Raw genomic sequence first — 17,808 nt, 5'->3', positions numbered from 1 at the left:
GCTGCGGGTTGCTTGAATTGTGGGTTCATTAGCCTATTATTTTTAATGAAAAACACAACAACAAAACAAATGACAAACTCCCTTAAGTAGGCGCTTTTACGTTTCGCTTTGAAACCAAATCTTCCGCGATGATCTCAGTCAGCTCCTCACTCTTAAATCTGATGAAAGACTCCTGCCGCTGCCGAGACTCACGGTCGGATCCTGCTTTATTAAGCAGATACGTTCAGTTTTTATTTGTATTGTCTGTTCTCTAACTGAACTAAATTATTTTATTACTATAAAAAAAATCAAAAAGACGGTGGGCGGTGCCACGGTGGGCAAGTGATGTAACCGGTGTTGAGTCTGAACACCGGTAACACCGGCAACACCGACTATCGTAGCAAGCCTAATATGTGGTGACTCAAACAGAAAAATTACCAAAATGAAACCACACGAGGCATCTAATGACACAGTCCGACAGCACTAAAAGCCTCAAACAACTGGACGGATGACCATGTACTTCAAAATCAGTCAGTTTCAGAGTTGTTTTCCCCTGGATTCTGGTTTCTAAACATTATTGCCTCAGGATTATATTTTTTAGCCATCTAAGTATAACTTTTATACTGAGATAGTATAAAGTTGAAAGGAAATCAAGGTGTGACAGTGGGTGTGTGTGACTGAAAAACCCGTTGAATGCAATCAGACCAGGAAAAGCTCTTACAGGTCATAGTGTTGGTTCCATTTGGGGTCCAGAGTGTTCCTCACTGTGTCCGTTGAGTGGCACTGCCCTGAACCATCCACCACCACCTTAGCGAAGGGGTCTGGCAGCCCTGCAAAATACAGAAACATCCTCTAGGCTGGAATTGAAGACGGCATTGAATACATTGTTGAATACAACAAGTCATATTTTGAAATGTATTTGTGAAACCTGTAAATGTTGCTGCAGAATCCAAAATACTAAAGCTCCAAATACTACAGACGCACTAGAAATGGAGACTGTCAAATCATGTGTTGGATTGTGTTATTCCCACACAATATTATACAATTTACAGTGCATTCAGAAAGTATTTAGGTCTCTAAATGTTAATACTTAAGAAAAATATTTATTTCAGTTTTTTCTTTTTAATGAATGAGTCTGAAGACATACTCATTTCACTGTATATAACTTATTACTTTTATGACCAGTTATGCAACGATACTGCTATATTTTCTGGTTTTTAGAGCTGCAGTCCGTAACTTTTTGCGCTCTAGCGGTTAATAAACAGAACTGCTTGTTGTAGAACATGAACATGTTGTACATACTCATTCTCATTATGTAATTTTTGTAAATCTTGAACACAAAAAAAAGTTACGGATCTGTGTGGCTTTATGAAAATTGCAGGGTGAGAAGGAGGGGAAAGATATGTATGAAGGTTTACAAAGAAAAGAGAGTCTCTAGTCTTGATTCAACTCCATACAGTCTGCCAAATATCCTCCCTCTGCCAACATCACATTTCTGCTCCTATATTTTTTACTTTCTCCTCTTTTTCATCAGACTCGCCTGGTACCTATCTTCCCAGCCCCCAACGTCGTCTCTCTCTCTCTCTCTCTCTCTCTCTCTCTTTGATATCTGATGAGAGTTTCAGATGTGGGCTTGGTTGTTTGTGTTTGTCGGGGTAGACAGAATCGAGGCAGAGAAATTGTGGCGAGTATACATGCGTCAACCAGCGGTTGCTTTGTCTCCCCGACCTGACCCACATTTCTGCTGTCTCGTGGGGGAAGAGCACTTATCTCTCTCTGCACTTTTAACAGATGAACCCCTGCTAAAACACCACACTTAAGACACCGTGACAGGAATAGAGCGCTCTCGCAGTTCACACACATTATTTATAGTATTTATGAAGGCTGGATACTTACGGAAGAAGTCTTTCTTCACCAGGTTCTTTGCGCACAGAACTGCAGAGAGAAAAGAGGGAAAAAACATCACTACCCGGACGTTTCAAAATAGATATTTGCAAAACATCTGAAATCACAACAGTTGAAATATTTCTGTTTACAAGGTTTTCCAGTAAAAATCTAAAAACTCTTAAATCAAGATTTATTTAAATTACTAGGTAAAACTGTGTAAGATACAAAGACTTGTTGTCACAAACTTTCCTTTTTTTCCATTTAGGTTTTTTTATGCTTATAATGACAATTTGCCAGTGGGATAGGCACAATAAACCTAATTCATTGTTTATTCATTTTGGTCCTTACAGACAATTTTCCATAATAAATAAAACAAAAAATATATATAAAAAATATGACCAAAGAAATATAACAAAAAAATATATATAATTCAGGATATATTTTATGAAATATATAATATAGTATGTAATTTTTGCTTATCAAATAATGTATCTATTTTAGAAAATTATAAATAAAATATTTTTTTGTGCAAAACTCAGGGGGATTTAGGTCTCGTAATGGCTGACAGGACAGCGCTGCATAGATGTTTTTAATTTCCAAGTTCTGTATTTTTAGGATCTCAGCGTGTTTAAACCGCCGAGAAAATGTTTCAATCCATCTCTTACGGCGCTCAGCACTCCCAGATCAAGCTCACAATGTATTAGAGATGCAAAGCAAAAATAAAAAAAGCCCTCTGATCCTCATCCCACTGCTGGCCTACATTCAGCTTAACTCAGAGAGTAAAAAAAAAAAAATAATTATTCAAACTTCTGATTTCAACCTTGCCTGGGCTGCATTTCCCAAAAGCATCATGAGCAAAGTTGATCCCAGTGAACATTTGTGGCAATGGTCTTTACAATCAACTTGGGCTCACATAGCTTTTGGGAAATGCAGCGCTGAGCTGTCAGCTAACACAAGAAAATTGAGTTTAAAGCTTCCCGTACGATACCACAGGCAAATGCCGGGAGATCTTTATTCTTCCTTTGACAACTGTGAGAATGTCAAAAGGTTGAGAAATACTTATGGATAATAACAAAGCTGAAGAGCATTGAAGATCAAAATGATCAACTCGTGAGGTTCATAGCATGGACTGAGGGTGAGAAAGCTTTCAAAATACTGACTAAGAGACACAAAACAAAATTGTGCAGTTGGAGACATTTACCATGGACTGAAGAGAAATTAAAATGATATGCTATTTTGTGCAAATTCTTTGCCATTTCAAAATATTACAAACTGTAATCCATCAATTTAAATGCTAAAAGTGAATTTAGGCATTACTACATTATAATGTGCAGAAAGAAAAAATGTAAATGAGGGCAGATATTTGATGGCGAGACGAAAAGCTAGACAGACTCCAGGAGAAACCGTGAAGACATGAATGAAGGGCAACTAGAGGGCAGGAGGACCACATCCAAGGTATTCTAAAACTAAAGCAGTTCACCCTACCAGATGTACGAAAGCTGAGATGGCAAGAATAACTGGAATGTGTGGAGGAGGTTAAAGGGCAGAGAAAATGTTCATGTGCAGGTGAGTCGCAGACTTTACTTAGCAAATCCAAACAGACTTGGAAACACCCATACTGAGGCTGCTATTGATTCTGTCTGCGGCACGACCACGGCTTTTCCTCAACTCATACATGCACCACGACAATTATACACACTAGTACATACAGACACATTTATGGAAAAATACATGTAAAAAACACATAAAAGAAAAAATAACATGTATGAAAGGGTTGGGGAAAAAATACACATAATTGCAAATAATGTACGAATGCGTGTTTTTCCCCCAACCTAGGCAAGCATGTATTTTTCTCAAACAGAATATTACTTTTTTTTTTTTTACACATAAATGTTTTATGTATTCCTGTGATGGCAAAGCTGAGTTTTCAGCAGTCATTTAAATGTTCGGGTCATTTTGACCCAGAGAGGATTTTCTTTTTCCCAAAAATGCTAGTTAACGTCATCACATTGGACTAAAACTTACTCACCTAGGGTATAACTACTTCCCCCAAATTTTTTGAGAATCCGGCCAGCAAAAAATAGCCTATAAATCTCTCGTCTAGCGATATTATCGACAAATATCGGATTCAATCTTTTTGTCAACTTGCTTTTTTCAATTAGGGCAGGTTTTGTATTTATTTTTTAAAACTGACTGATTGTAGGCCTTATTGATCTGAGCTTATATTGGTCAAAAATTACCATCCATTAAAAACAAATGGGGGAGATAGAATATATGATGAGAATCATTTAATGTTCAGGAGCATGTTAATCATGTTCATGTTCCCATATTTACGTGCGCTGCTTGCAAAGATTAAGGCCTCGGAACTCGCTGCTGCGCACACACACACACACACACACACACACACACACACACACACACACACACACACACACACACACACACACACACACACACACACACACACACACACACACACACACACACACGTTGGGTTTTCATGTTTTATGGGGACTTTCCATAGGCGTAATGGTTTTTATACTGTATAAACCGTATATTCTATCCCCCTACACTGCCCCTGCCCCTAAACCTAGGAGACATTCTGCATTTTTACATTTTCAAAAAACATCACTTAGTCTGATTTATAAGATGTTTTCCTCATGGGGACCAGAAAATGTCCACACATGGACAAGGATTTCAGATATTGCCATCTTTCTGGGGACATATTGTCCCCATAACGTAGGGATTACCAGTCCACACACACACACACACACACACACACACACACACACACACACACACACACACACACACACACACACACACACACACACACACACACACACACACACACACACACACACACACACACACACACACACACACACACACACACACACACACACACACACACACACACACACACACACACACACACACACACACACACACACACACACACACACACACACACACATGTTCATGTACACAAAACATTTTGAGTATTACAGGCTTTCTTTTTGACAGAGATGAACTTTATCCTCAGATCAATGAGGTTCAGATATAAAAAATAAATACAAAACCTTTCCTAATTAAAAGAAAACAAGTTCACAAAAAGATTGAATCCAATATTTGGTGATTTGGTTACCTGTTAGCAGGGGAAAGAAACATAGAAGAAGAAAAATTATCAAGCCACTGTGTCAGGAAAAGGGAAGAGACTTGTGTGAAGGGTTCGCAGCAGGTGATGATAGCGACGGTCTGAATCCAAGAAAAGGCGAGAGAAAGAGGAGAGGGAGGGATCGGATAAAAAGGAAATATGCTTGCTTCGCAGTCAAGGAAGAATTTCTCTCTGCAAACATCCCTGGAAATGTTTAACGTTCCAGTGAAACCCACCTCATCATTCCACCATCTGGAATGTATCTCTCTCTCTCTCTGTATGGAAGTCTCACTCTCACACACACACACACTCATACTCTCTTTCACACACACACTCTGCCTTCAACACCTCGTCTGCACTCAACACCATTAATTATTGACATGAAGCAACAGTGACTGTATTAGAGACAAATTAGAAGAACTAGTGACAGAGCATTTAGGAATTAGTAGACAAACATCGAAAGAATACAATTTTAAAAAGCAAATACTGTGAGTGAAAACAACTGAATTAAGAGCATAGTAGCATTTAGTATGTGTAGCAACCGGCCTTTTAATATACTCGGAATAGACATGATTCTTAATTTTAAAAGTTGAGACTGAGGAATGAAGGACATTACTTTCACTATCTTGTCTCATCTTAATTAACATGATGCATGTTTTCTAAAAGTTCTTAGTCCACTTGAAATGTGAAAGACATTTTTCTAAGTTTTGTCGACTGAACAATCAACACTCATGTATACAACTACACTGTAAAAAACAGCTTAATGCCATAAATAAAACAAAACATTACTGGAGTATGTTTTAGAAGAAAATAACTATTTCAGTCTTAAAAAATGTCACATTTAATTTAACTGAATGTACTACTTGCTGTTGTTATTAATTATTTGTGAAATTTACTAGCAAAATAGTGATTTTTTTTTCAAAGTAATTAGTACATTGAGCGATTTTACTTTGCAATCTGATGTATTTCTGAGAGAAACCGGATATTCATGTCGTTCCAAACCCGTAAGACTTGCATTTGTCTTTGGAACACAAATGAGAGATTTCTGTCCCTCTATTGACAGTCCACAAAATTACCACTTTGAAGCTACAATAGTTCATAAAAAGATTGTAAAAGTACTCCATGTGAATGAGGTTCATTCTCGTGTTACGCAGCGCGTTTGTTCTTGTGTGTCAAGCAGGTGGAGTTGAACTTCTGTTTATGTTTGCTGATCAAAGTTTATATGTGAATAAATGCCTAAATTCAATCTGTTCATCATATAAAGTGGCCGTGTCTCTTCAGAACATTTGGACTTAACCACTTGATTCATATGGATTAGTTTTACATCTCTTTATTAACTTTTTGAAGCGTCAATCTGGTAGCAGCATAGCTGTCAATGGAGGGACAGAAATCTCTCATAATTCACAAAATATCTTCATTTGTTTTCCGAAGATGAACTAAAGTCTTACGGGTTTGGAACAAGATGAGGGTCAGTAAATTATGACAGAATTTTCATTTTCGGGTGAAATAACCCTATGAGAGAAACTTCGGTAACAACTTACAATAAGATTTGTTAACAATTGTTCATCCATTAATGAAACATTTTGAATTTCTTTGGAATAACCTGGACCAAAGATTACCATATTAGTATAAAAATAGTGTATTAAGTAAACATGTCAACTTTAGTTTAATTTTGACTTTAAATATGGCATCCCTTCTGACTAAAGTCATTTATTCATTGAAGAGGTTCCTAGATCAGGAACAAATGCCAAATTCCCTGAGTGAAATGCACTCAAGCTAACTAAACACACCATCAATCTAGTTCATAAAGCACCATTCCTCATGGTCTGCACTGACAGACCAATATTTCTGTGAGACGTATAGTGAACTGGCAGCATGTAATGTAGCCAATCTTCATTCCTACAAATCAACTGGCTGTAAATCACTTGCAAAGTGAAATTCTGACACATCTTTCCTCCAGGCAACAGCATCTGCCCCAACACAGATGTTAATTTATGAATGGATTGATTCACAGCCACCAACACACGCTTATCAATTCATCAGACGTGAAACATCAATGCCTAAGTTCATATAAATAGACAAGACACTGCTGTACTGGCAGCGAACCACAGATAAAAACCTGGTTTAAATTCTGTCAATGTTTATCTCTTTCCTGTCTCAAAGCAAACTAAAAAAAGGTTTGACTGGTTTCTGTGACGCTCTTGAAATGTGCAACACTAGTTTAGTACGTCAGATAACATCAGCTACTCGAAACCAAGAACACCAAACACTTAAGAGCAGTACTTTACCTACTGAGAGTAAAGAAAGGACATGCAGAACCGAACGCTGTAACAGTTTTAAGACGGTGGCTGAACTAAAGAAAAAAAAAAATATATATATATATTTTTTTTAAATCACACTAACTTCATTGTTTAATAAATACTAGGAGTGGCAGAGAAGAAAAAAAAACTATGTTTGGCGTTGTAATATTGCCAAATATACATTTAACATTATTGACTAAAATGTATTGTTTCTAAACTATTACATTTCGCAATTAACATTTTCCCACCTTGTTAAAACTCGAGAGCTTTGCAACGCTTTCTGACTATTGAATTTACATTATTTTTTTCAGTCACTTGCAAGGACTTTTAAAAATCCTTTTAAGAAACAGCACTCACAAAGTGTAATTTATAGCCAAAGAAATACTTTTGAACTGACCATAAGAAATATTTAAAAGATTTTTCAGTAAGGTTACATTTTTTTACAGTATTTTCTTAATTTGTCCATTTGTTAACATTAAGTATCCCAAAACAAATTACATAATTTATCAAAATTTCTAAATATAATACATTTTCAACATTTTAAATAACCAAAAATTAAGTATAATACATGGAACAACAGTAATAGAGATGCTTGCCTTACTAAACACCATTTATTAAACAATAAATCTAGCAACAACAACAACAAAAAAAAAATCGAACAAAATGTACTTAATACACAGTGAACAGAATGATAAAAATGAGTTACAGTCCCAGGTTTCTCACTGTTCTTGGATAGATGATTAGGCTACTCAACGTAACTGACTCACTGAATTAGTCAAAAAAGCCATTTTCAGGTCCAACTGTGTGTGGCTTTGTGTGTGTATTCAGCTCCAGAGGGCAAGATAGTAGTTAATTTAGGCAGTAGAAGCAAAGACAGCGGCAGTCTGAGGGTGACAGAGAGCAGTCTGATATGGGTAAAGGGAAGTGACACGGTCAGTACCAGCAGCCGTCGCTCTACCCTTATCAAGGGGCCTGGAAGAGCCGGACAAAGCGGCTGCAATGTGCATCTGTGTCCATCACAAACACCGTCTTTGCGTCAAGAATGGCTGAAAGACAAAGATAGGACTGAGATGTGATCCATAGAGCTCAATGGAGACAGAAAATGAGAAAAAAATCCAGAGAGCACTGATTAAACGAAGACAGCGAAACAAACACGCAGATAGTCAGCAAGAAGCTGAAGCGCTCAAGGACTGCTCTTCTGCAAAGTCTCGGAGGACTTCTGGAAAAGTAAGGACTTTTTAAAGGGCTTCGTTCCCACAGCCGATGAGTTTCCAGCTCTACAGGATGCATACATTATCATTCCCATGACACGTGGCCCTTTTCTTCCATTCTGCTTTTCTTTTTCTGTGTCACGTCCGTGCATTCTTGTTCTCTGAATCACATGTGGACTCTGTAAGTGGCCAAAGGACGGCTTTTCTGATGTTTTATCATCTTGAAATAGTCTTAAAATGAGACAAAAGCAAACATGAGAGTGAAACCCAATTTAACAAAGCCCAAATGTGACAGCGAAACCAAAATTAAGGTCTAGTATAACCATCATGCAGCGAAAACTCTTGAAAGAGAAACTCTGAGACGGTTAACATCTAGACATGTCCATGTCCAAATAACTTCCCATCTAGACTATTTAAACACAACAACAAAATACAGGACGTACTCAACTCATTTGAACCCAGATAAGTCATCAGCTCTCTCTCTCTGACAGATCGGGAGCTCAAAATAGCATTGAAGTTCAGATGTTATCACTCTTCGTGTCTGGTGCAGCGGACGTCTCGTGAATGACTAGACAATTTTCTGAGAAGACGATCACGACTTTCTTTGGAAAAAGACAATATAGGTGATCACATGTACAGGGCGGCACATCAATATTTTATTGGTCTTGCCGGGAGTCCTGTGTCATGCTTTCTGTGAAAGCACGTATAAAAGAGGAGAGGTGAAGTGGATATGATTGGACCTGTCGGTTAAGCAAATATTAGCTGTCAAAAACTCTTTTGTACACTGTCAAAACACACCAATCATGACAAATATGGCACAATGGTCATTGTTCTTGGCTAATCCCAATTCTCTTCACAAATGTCTGGGAATTCGCCTTACCACAATACACCAAATCCCATCTTTTCTTTGATAAGGGTTCCCAAAGCTTTGATATTCAACAAGCTCAACTGGTTTAGTGCGATGTAAGTTTGTCCTAATGTCTGTTTGATGAAAAACTGCACTTCCAACAGAGAAAATGGAGGGCCTGATATATCAGCTTGTCTACCATGCTATGCAGGTGTCAAATAGCTAATACCTAAACCACCAAACTCAAATCTAATTTCCAACCAGACAGCTCACAAACAATACTTAAAACATTGATGGTGACAATTGCAAAGTTGTAAACCACCAATGGACTGCAAAGGAGTCTTTTCCCATAAAGGTTTGATAAATGGGAAAGGCCATAAGGAATTGTGAGAAGATTTGGGGGTTGACAACAATGAGGTGGTTAGTGGTTAAATAATGTGAAAGCTGCGTAATGGAACACAACTGTGGAGAGGAAGTGGGGGTGTGAGAGAGAAGGCACCTTAAAATGAATATTGTTCAGATAATTAATACTTTGGTATACAATCTGAGATGGAGCTCTATCTTTAAGTTTTATTGAGAGTTTTCCAAACGTTATGCCACAGACCTCCAAATATAATGATCCCACCCCTTTCTAACATAAAGGCAGCTATATATTTTCATGTATAGATTAATACAAAACAAATTTTTTTCAAATATTAAATTCAATAAAATCTACCCACCAAAGGAGAACCATAAAAACTATGGTTATAAATAGAATAAAAATAATTGTGATTTTCCAGTCATTTTTTAGAAAGCACAATGAAGCAGTAATAACGTCAAATTAATACAATTGTAACTTTTTCAGAGTATATTTTAAACATTTTTATTTTTAGCATATATAGTGCTGTCAATTGATAAAAAATGTATTGATTAATTTCACATTTAATCTCCAAATTAGTGTAGAAACAACATAAAGACAATTTATTTTAAATATATGATCAAACAGGTAGGAAATATACAGAAACTGAATTGAAAATTCAATTATATACAGAAATTGAAAGTTATCAAACACTTCACAGTCTTCACTGCAAATTATAAATTAAATATAGATTAATCCTTATTAAAGTTACAAAAGTTCGGTCAAGAGCAGTGAGTGATTGTCTCTCTTTGATTTACATTAATGACAGACATCACAGCAACGGGTTTATTAGGCTGCTGTCACTTTAAGATCAGAAGCACATGACGTGAATCTGACACGCATCCGATGTCCTCACAACTCTTTGCGTTAATTTACCACTTTTAACTCATTTGTGACTGTGCTTACGAAGATACTCGACAAAGCGGACATTTTGGCATACTTTTGTGTGTTTTTATCCATTCAAGCGTGAAGGAGAACTCAACACGGCCGCATATATATACATACATATACATATATATATATATACATATATATATATATATATACATATATATATATATATATACATATATATATATATATACATATATATATATATATATATATATATATACATATATATATATACATACATATATATATATATATATATTTGTATAATGTACAAATTTTCATGGGGTCTTTTGTGGTGGAACAAAATGGTCTGACTGACTAAAAGCTTGCCTTACTGAAATATCTGCCTGTGAATTCATCCACGACTTTCGAAATGTATAATCCAGTCACTCCAAACAGGCTGAGGCATCTCACTGGAATGCAGGCCTCCTTCCTCCCCGTCTCTCTCTCTCTTACCCCGCTTCCCCTCACACTATCTGCGGACCGGCCCAGCCTTGCCTTGCCCTGCCCTGCCTGTCTGAGCCATGTTTTGTCTCCAGCTCTAGGGCCACATGCTCTTATTCACAGCATTGTTCGTCTGTAAACAAAAGGCTTCCTTTCTCTCAGCCACTCCTTCCTTTGCTTCTTAAAACAGCACGGGAAAGACGGCGGAGGAAAGGAGAGTAGGGTGGAGAGGTCGACTCGCTGTTAGTGGAGAGCTAGGTGTAATCTCAAATTCGCTTCCTGCTACCGCACTCTCCGGTTTCCCCCCTTTCGTGATTTTCGTGAGTAAGGAAGGATTTAGTTTTGCTTTCTCACTCACTGGATTGGTATCTCATTCATTAGGCCGTGTCTTGGCATCCTGTTTGGCTGAGCTCACATCTGAGTCAAGACGTGCACTTATCAACGGTGAACTCAAATGACCATTTGAGATACTGCTGCCATAAGTGCAAAGACATTATCGGATCGGATCGTAGTTCTGGAATCAATGTTCCACCCCCAGTGTCTAGGTCAATCTCTTAGTCATAAGTCTGAGAGACCTCTTAGTCACAAATTGTAGGCCACATTGGACTGAAAGAAGACTTAAGGACCATCAGTGGCTATCCCAGAATTCTTCCGTGGCTGCCACCTCAGACTGTGCATCATTTATTTTGAGTCACAAATCAAGGGATTGGCCTGTGCTGAGACTGAAAGCTTGCGTGATGGAGAACATTTACACCTTTAGTGAATAATTAACCTGGGGGAAGTTTCTGAATCATGTCAATTTACCATTTAAAACTATAGTTTACTGTCAGAGACACAAAATAGCAGAAGCACAAAAAAAATCAAATTTACAAACTGCTTTGAATAGCCAGCGCCAAAATAAATTATACTTTTTATTAGTTGTAGATGCACGTTTGCAGTTGAATTGAATTGGACAAGATAAATGGCAACATAATGCTTTTTTGTGTTGTCTTTGAGCAGCATGCAAAAACAAACAAAAAATGCTATCAATGTAGTCCAATTCACAAACTCATAGGGATGCACTATATATTGACCACTACATCGCTATATGTTCATGTTTAATGTTATCGTTATCGACCCGATAAGAAAATTTGTCCGATATATTAAAGCCGATAAATAACGGATTATTTCCTTCAGCGGAGACACTTCAGATACGGACTGTTTGCCATGATGGATTTGAATGGCTTGAAATCGTGATGTCACCCATAGGGATCTTAAGAGCAGTTTTGAAGCCTCAAAACCCGGACGTTGCCATCTTGGCAACACGTCATCGCGCGTCACTCCCGGATAACAGAAAATGGGCAAAGAGGCGGGACGTGGGCGGAGCTGAGGTGACGTGATCACTAAAAGACAGCAGATAAATGGCTATCCACCTGTCACTCAAAGTGGCCACACCCTTAATTATGCTGGACTTTAAGGCTTTAAATAATGTAAACGAATCAGTTAGAAAAAAATTCACCCCCCTCACAGTTGTCATGAAGGGCAAATTTAGCCGTATAGACCAAAACCACAATTTGTACCAGACTGTAAACATGTTTTTTTTTCTGCTGTAAAATTGGCCCATTTTAACATGGGGCTCAATGAGATTCTGCTCCCTTTTGGAGCCTGTCCTTAGCGGCCAGTCGATTAATTGCAGTTTAAGTCACTTCCGTATTGTGCAAGTCTGTCATATAGGATACATACAAATATAATTGCATAAACATTATAATTGTGTGATTGGATCATGGCTTTTAATGGTGAGACTTTTGTTTTTGTAATCAGGCTCTCAAAAATTATATAAAAATTTAGATTTATTTAGATTTATCTGCCAATATATCGCCTTTCAGATATAAAGAATTATCGGTTATCGTACTGTCCAAATTTCGATATCAGTGCACTCCTACAAACTAATGACTGTTGTGAACTGGTTCTTTTAACTAAATCATAAGTTATAACATAAAACAACGCACAACCGGCACAGTCCGATTCATGAACAAACAACTCGTATGAACTGGTTCCTTTTAATGAATCACTCAAAAACACTGACAAAGCAAGACTAATCTTTAACTGAATCAATTAATTTACTCAATTGCAAGTTATCATTACTTTTTCATCTTTTCCATACTTTCCAAATTTATGAAGTGTGGACAAAAAGTTCTGTATAGGAATCCCTTGATTTGATCAACAATTTTAAAAATATAAAAACTCTCAGCATGAACTATGAGACAAGAAGGTCAGCGTTCCTCCATCTTGATGGAGAAATCAAAATCGACAAGCATGTGGTCGTTTTCAGCAACAACAACAACAAAAAGACCGCACACATTTTCTTGAAGGGATTAACTGTTGGTAACATTTATACTTTATGTGAAGCAAAACCTCCAGGAACAAGATTTCACTGAACCAAAACATTTTGGGAGGAGTACACAAGAAATTTAGAAAGATATTTGCCTGATTGTTCACACTCAGGTTGAATGAAAGTTTAAGTGTAGTTACCTTATGATTAACTTGATGACCTTAATTAATGAAGGTATGTGGATGTTTCATCTAATCACACCAAGGAAGGATTTCGCCAAATTGAAAGCTAAATCCACCCAACCCACAGCAATGCCCTTTGACTGCCAATAATAAAAAACAAACAGCTAATTCTCTCAAGTGCAAAAGGTTACACGCTTTGTTCTCATATTCATGTCTTGAAAATGAGAAACGAGACAACAATGAGAAGACATATCGTACATATCTCTCTCTCTCTCTCTCTCCCTCCTGAGGTATATGGCTGAAAAATGTGGTGGGGAAACCCAAAGATCCAGGCCATATAACCCAGACCTTTAACACTTCAACAAAAAGGAAAAAGACGTTGTGCACCGGTGGAGGAAGGTCTAGGGTAGTGGGCTCAGACTAAACAACACAGACCTCAGGAAGCCTGGACGTCTGCCTAGGTGCACTTGGAGCTGTGTCAGGTAAACATTAAGATCTGTTCCCAAACGAGACCACTTCTGTGTGTGGCTCTGCGGACGGACCCCGAATTTACCTGTGAGTGGAAAGTTCACGTCTGAGCTGAGAAGTTTAAGAGATGAATATGCGGTTTGCATCACTTTTACTATATTATGCAAATGAATAACTGAAAACAAATAATTATGAAAAAAACAATTAATTAGCTAGAAAAACTAGCAAAGTAGCTTACATATTCCAAAGCAACTAGATAAGCAGGATTTTCCGGCAGGGAAGGTTTAATAAAATCTATTGTGTGTCAGAAGAAGACGTGTATTTTAGTCTATTGCCATTTATCAATTTAATTCCCACTAGAGACAAACCCTGGCATGCTTCTCCAAATGTAAGCCATTAAGCGCCTCTATCTGATCAACAGCAGTACTTTCCCATCTGAATCGGCCATAAACAGCATGTAGTTTAGCTGAGTTCATTTTCCTAATAATCCATCAGTGTCGTGTACTATAAACAGCACTGCTCTTAAAGATCCTATGAATACAATGAAAGAGCAGAAGTGCAACATACTAACCACAAACAACCAATATTTGGCATCAGCATTGGCTAATAATGGCACTAGGGTCTCAAGATGGTTAACATCTCATCTAACAACAGATAAACTAAAAAATATTGATATTGCTTTCAAAGAACATATTTATATGTTTTATACCACATTTGGCTTCATTTTCTTGATTTAAGCACAAATCTGACTAAATTTACTGAGGTTTATTCTTAAAACAGAAACGTTGCTTAGTTTCTTGACATTTAGCTACTGATTACCGGTTTCACGATAAAATGTACTGATGGTTAGTAATATCATTTAAAAATGTTATCACGATTTTGAAAACTCGCTGTAAATCCGGTCCGCAGTGCGCAACATTGTTTTTTGAACGAGAAGAAATGGCAGAAGGCAGAAAGCAGTGACAGCGCTCAGGAGATTGTTCAGCCTTCTAAAAGGACCAAATCTGAGGTGTGGTCATATTTTGGCTTTTACAAAAGTCCTGAGGAAAATGTAATCGAAGCCGCAGGGTTTAATTTGGATTTGTCTATGCATGTTTTGTTTTTTACTCTCATAGATTTTGTTACCATTCACATGCATTATACGACTGACAGACTGCAACGGTTGGAGTTAAAAATCTTCATTTGTGTTCTACTGAAGAAACAAAGTCACCTATATCTTGGATGCCCTGGGGGTAAGCAGATCAACATCAAATTTTCATTTTTGGATGAACTATCCCTTTATGGGTGACATTTAAGGGATAATAATGTTTACAATCATTGTACACTTAAAACACAGATTTTCTTTACCACATAAATAATTACGGGGACAGGTTGAATTGAAATTAATGTTTTAAATCTTACCTGTTCATAAATCCATTTTGTACAGTGTACAAAACAATCGTCCAGACAAGATGACCACAAGAAGTTATAGTAATAATTATAGTAGTATTAATAGTAAAGTCCTCTGATTTCATTTTCAATACAATCAAAAACAGAGACGTCTGAACGCGGCATTTGAATGAAACGAGAGAGCGTTCGTTGTGATTAGGGATCGACCGATATGGATTTTTTTAGTGCCGATGCCGATACCGATTTTTTTTCATCAGCCTTAGCCGATGACCGATACGGGCTGCCGATTTTCTTGAGCTGATATTTGGAGCCGATACTGCTTTTGCTCCCTCAATTTACATCATAAAAATGACATAATGATCATGATGATAACAATTTACAATTTAAAAAAGGAACATTTATTGAACTAAAAAAAAAACAATATTTAACAAATAGTAAAAACAGGTGAGGTAGAACAAGAAAAAAAAGAGTTCAGTGGTGAAAATAAATTCTGAAAAGAAATATTTAAGCATAAATAAAATAACTACACTATTGCACACAGTATCAACAAGCAAGCAGCATAATAAAGTGCACACTGACTGTACTATACTTAATTTTAAAACTATTTACAACGAAGTCATTTAATGGTTACACTCTAAAAAATGCTGGGTTAAAAATAACCCAAGTTGGGTTGAATATGGACTAACCCAGCAATTGGGTTGTTTTGACCCGGCGGTTGGGTTAAATGTTTGCTTAAAACAACCCAATCGCTGAGTTAAAACAACCCAGTTGCTGGGTTAGTCCATTTTCAACCCAACTTGGGTTATTTTTAACCCAGCATTTTTTAGAGTGTAGGTGCACTTAACTTAATCTCTTGTAGAGCAACACCAGCGGCAATTCAGGAAAAAATCTCCCAATGCTCCACGTGAAACTTTAGTCTTTCAACCTTTTACCATCGTGTCAATTCTCAATTGATTTTGATTAATATGCGCGAGGGAGGGAGAGCAAGATAGTTTGAAGACGGTGAGAGCTGCCTGTGGACGCCTGTCTGTAAATAATGCAGGGAAAAAAATATCGGCCCGATATATCGGTCTAACACTAGTTGTGATACATAGATGTGCGCTGTTATAATGCGTTGCTATTGACGACGTTCATTATAAGGAAGGAAATGCCACAGAATAGAATCTTGCTTAAAAAAGTACATAGAGCTGCTTGATTTATTTGTTGTTTGATTTTCAAGTATTGGCAATTGGCAAAAAAAAAGAACAATTTGTTAAATGGAGTAGGAAAAGAAAATTACATCTTGATATATTCTCTGAAAATGAGTCTAAGGTTGCATTATGAAATTAGGCTAATATTTCCTAACAAATCAATAATGTGACCTCCAACACAGCTGTAGGTCTAAATACAAGATGAGAACCAGACATTCAGTTGAGGTGAGCATGTTAAGAGATCAGGCAGAGGTCACAACTCCGCTGTCCAACACAGACAATTAGATTAAGTGTGCTTATATTAGTTGGCATGATGTTTCATGATGTCATACCTTAAAGCATGGGTGTTAAACTCGGGCGAGATTGGCCAAAATGTCACCGTAAAATAACACGTTAAACCTGTGTGTACTCATGACACCTGCTTGTCTGGACCTAGTAAACTCCAGAATGATTCCCATCATGCTGCGTTTACACTACCAGTGACTTTGTCGCTGCATGTCACCAGTGGCTGGCCGTGAGGGCCCACAACTGGTTTTCTAATAACGTTTGTGAATGACATTCACAGATGTTACTCCATGTTGTAGACAACAAATCAGTTTTCTTGCCACTACAAACAAACATTTTGGAAGGAAAAAGTCTAAATATAAATGGAATCAGTACATAAAATGCCTAATATTAAAGATGAATGAAAAACAGCGAGTGTTCTTTGCCAACACAACGATTTATCTCCAGCAAAAGGGCAAATGCTGGTCTATGTGGCCTCAAGAAACCATTCAGGCTCGGAGTCAGAACGGCGAGTACCACCGTATATGTACACAGAGACATATAATAAATAATAGGACAGTTGCTGAGCGCTAAAATGAACTTCTCCATCTAGCTTTGGCACTGAAGAGCGACGGATCACGTGCATTCCACGGATTTCACTCCTATTGGTTGTCGCTTCCGGAAGTCACTCTTCACTCGTCCCTGTTGCTCGTGGAAATCGCCCACTCTGCTAGCGTGAATGCGACTTTAGGCTTGTAGCAGTAGTCTGTGTTACTGGTGTTACATGGTGTTTGGCCACACACCGATTACATTACTTGCCCACTGCGGCAGTGCCGCCACTATTGTTTTCCTTTTTTATAGAAATAAAAAACATTAGATTCAGATGGA

At 37.5% G+C, this 17,808-nt stretch overlaps 1 protein-coding gene across 2 annotated transcripts in view; it reads right to left on the bottom strand.

The window, feature by feature from the left end:
* The window catches only part of smurf2 (SMAD specific E3 ubiquitin protein ligase 2), a 66,208-nt gene that overhangs the window by 37,347 nt on the left and 11,053 nt on the right, over positions 1–17,808 (bottom strand). For both annotated transcript variants that reach the window (XM_079829944.1, XM_079829943.1), the window contains exons 2-3: positions 1,876–1,914; positions 701–809 (exon numbers count right to left, since the gene is read on the bottom strand). In XM_079829944.1, the coding sequence (XP_079686070.1) occupies positions 701–809; positions 1,876–1,914 (148 nt within the window). The remainder of the gene's footprint in view (positions 1–700; positions 810–1,875; positions 1,915–17,808) is intronic.

This window comes from Gobio gobio (assembly GCF_949357685.1).
Source record: "Gobio gobio genome assembly, chromosome: 1".
NCBI classification, from domain to species: Eukaryota; Metazoa; Chordata; class Actinopteri; order Cypriniformes; family Gobionidae; genus Gobio; species Gobio gobio.
Note: the sequence above shows the minus strand (reverse complement) of the source record. Positions and strands in the feature narration are given on the sequence as shown.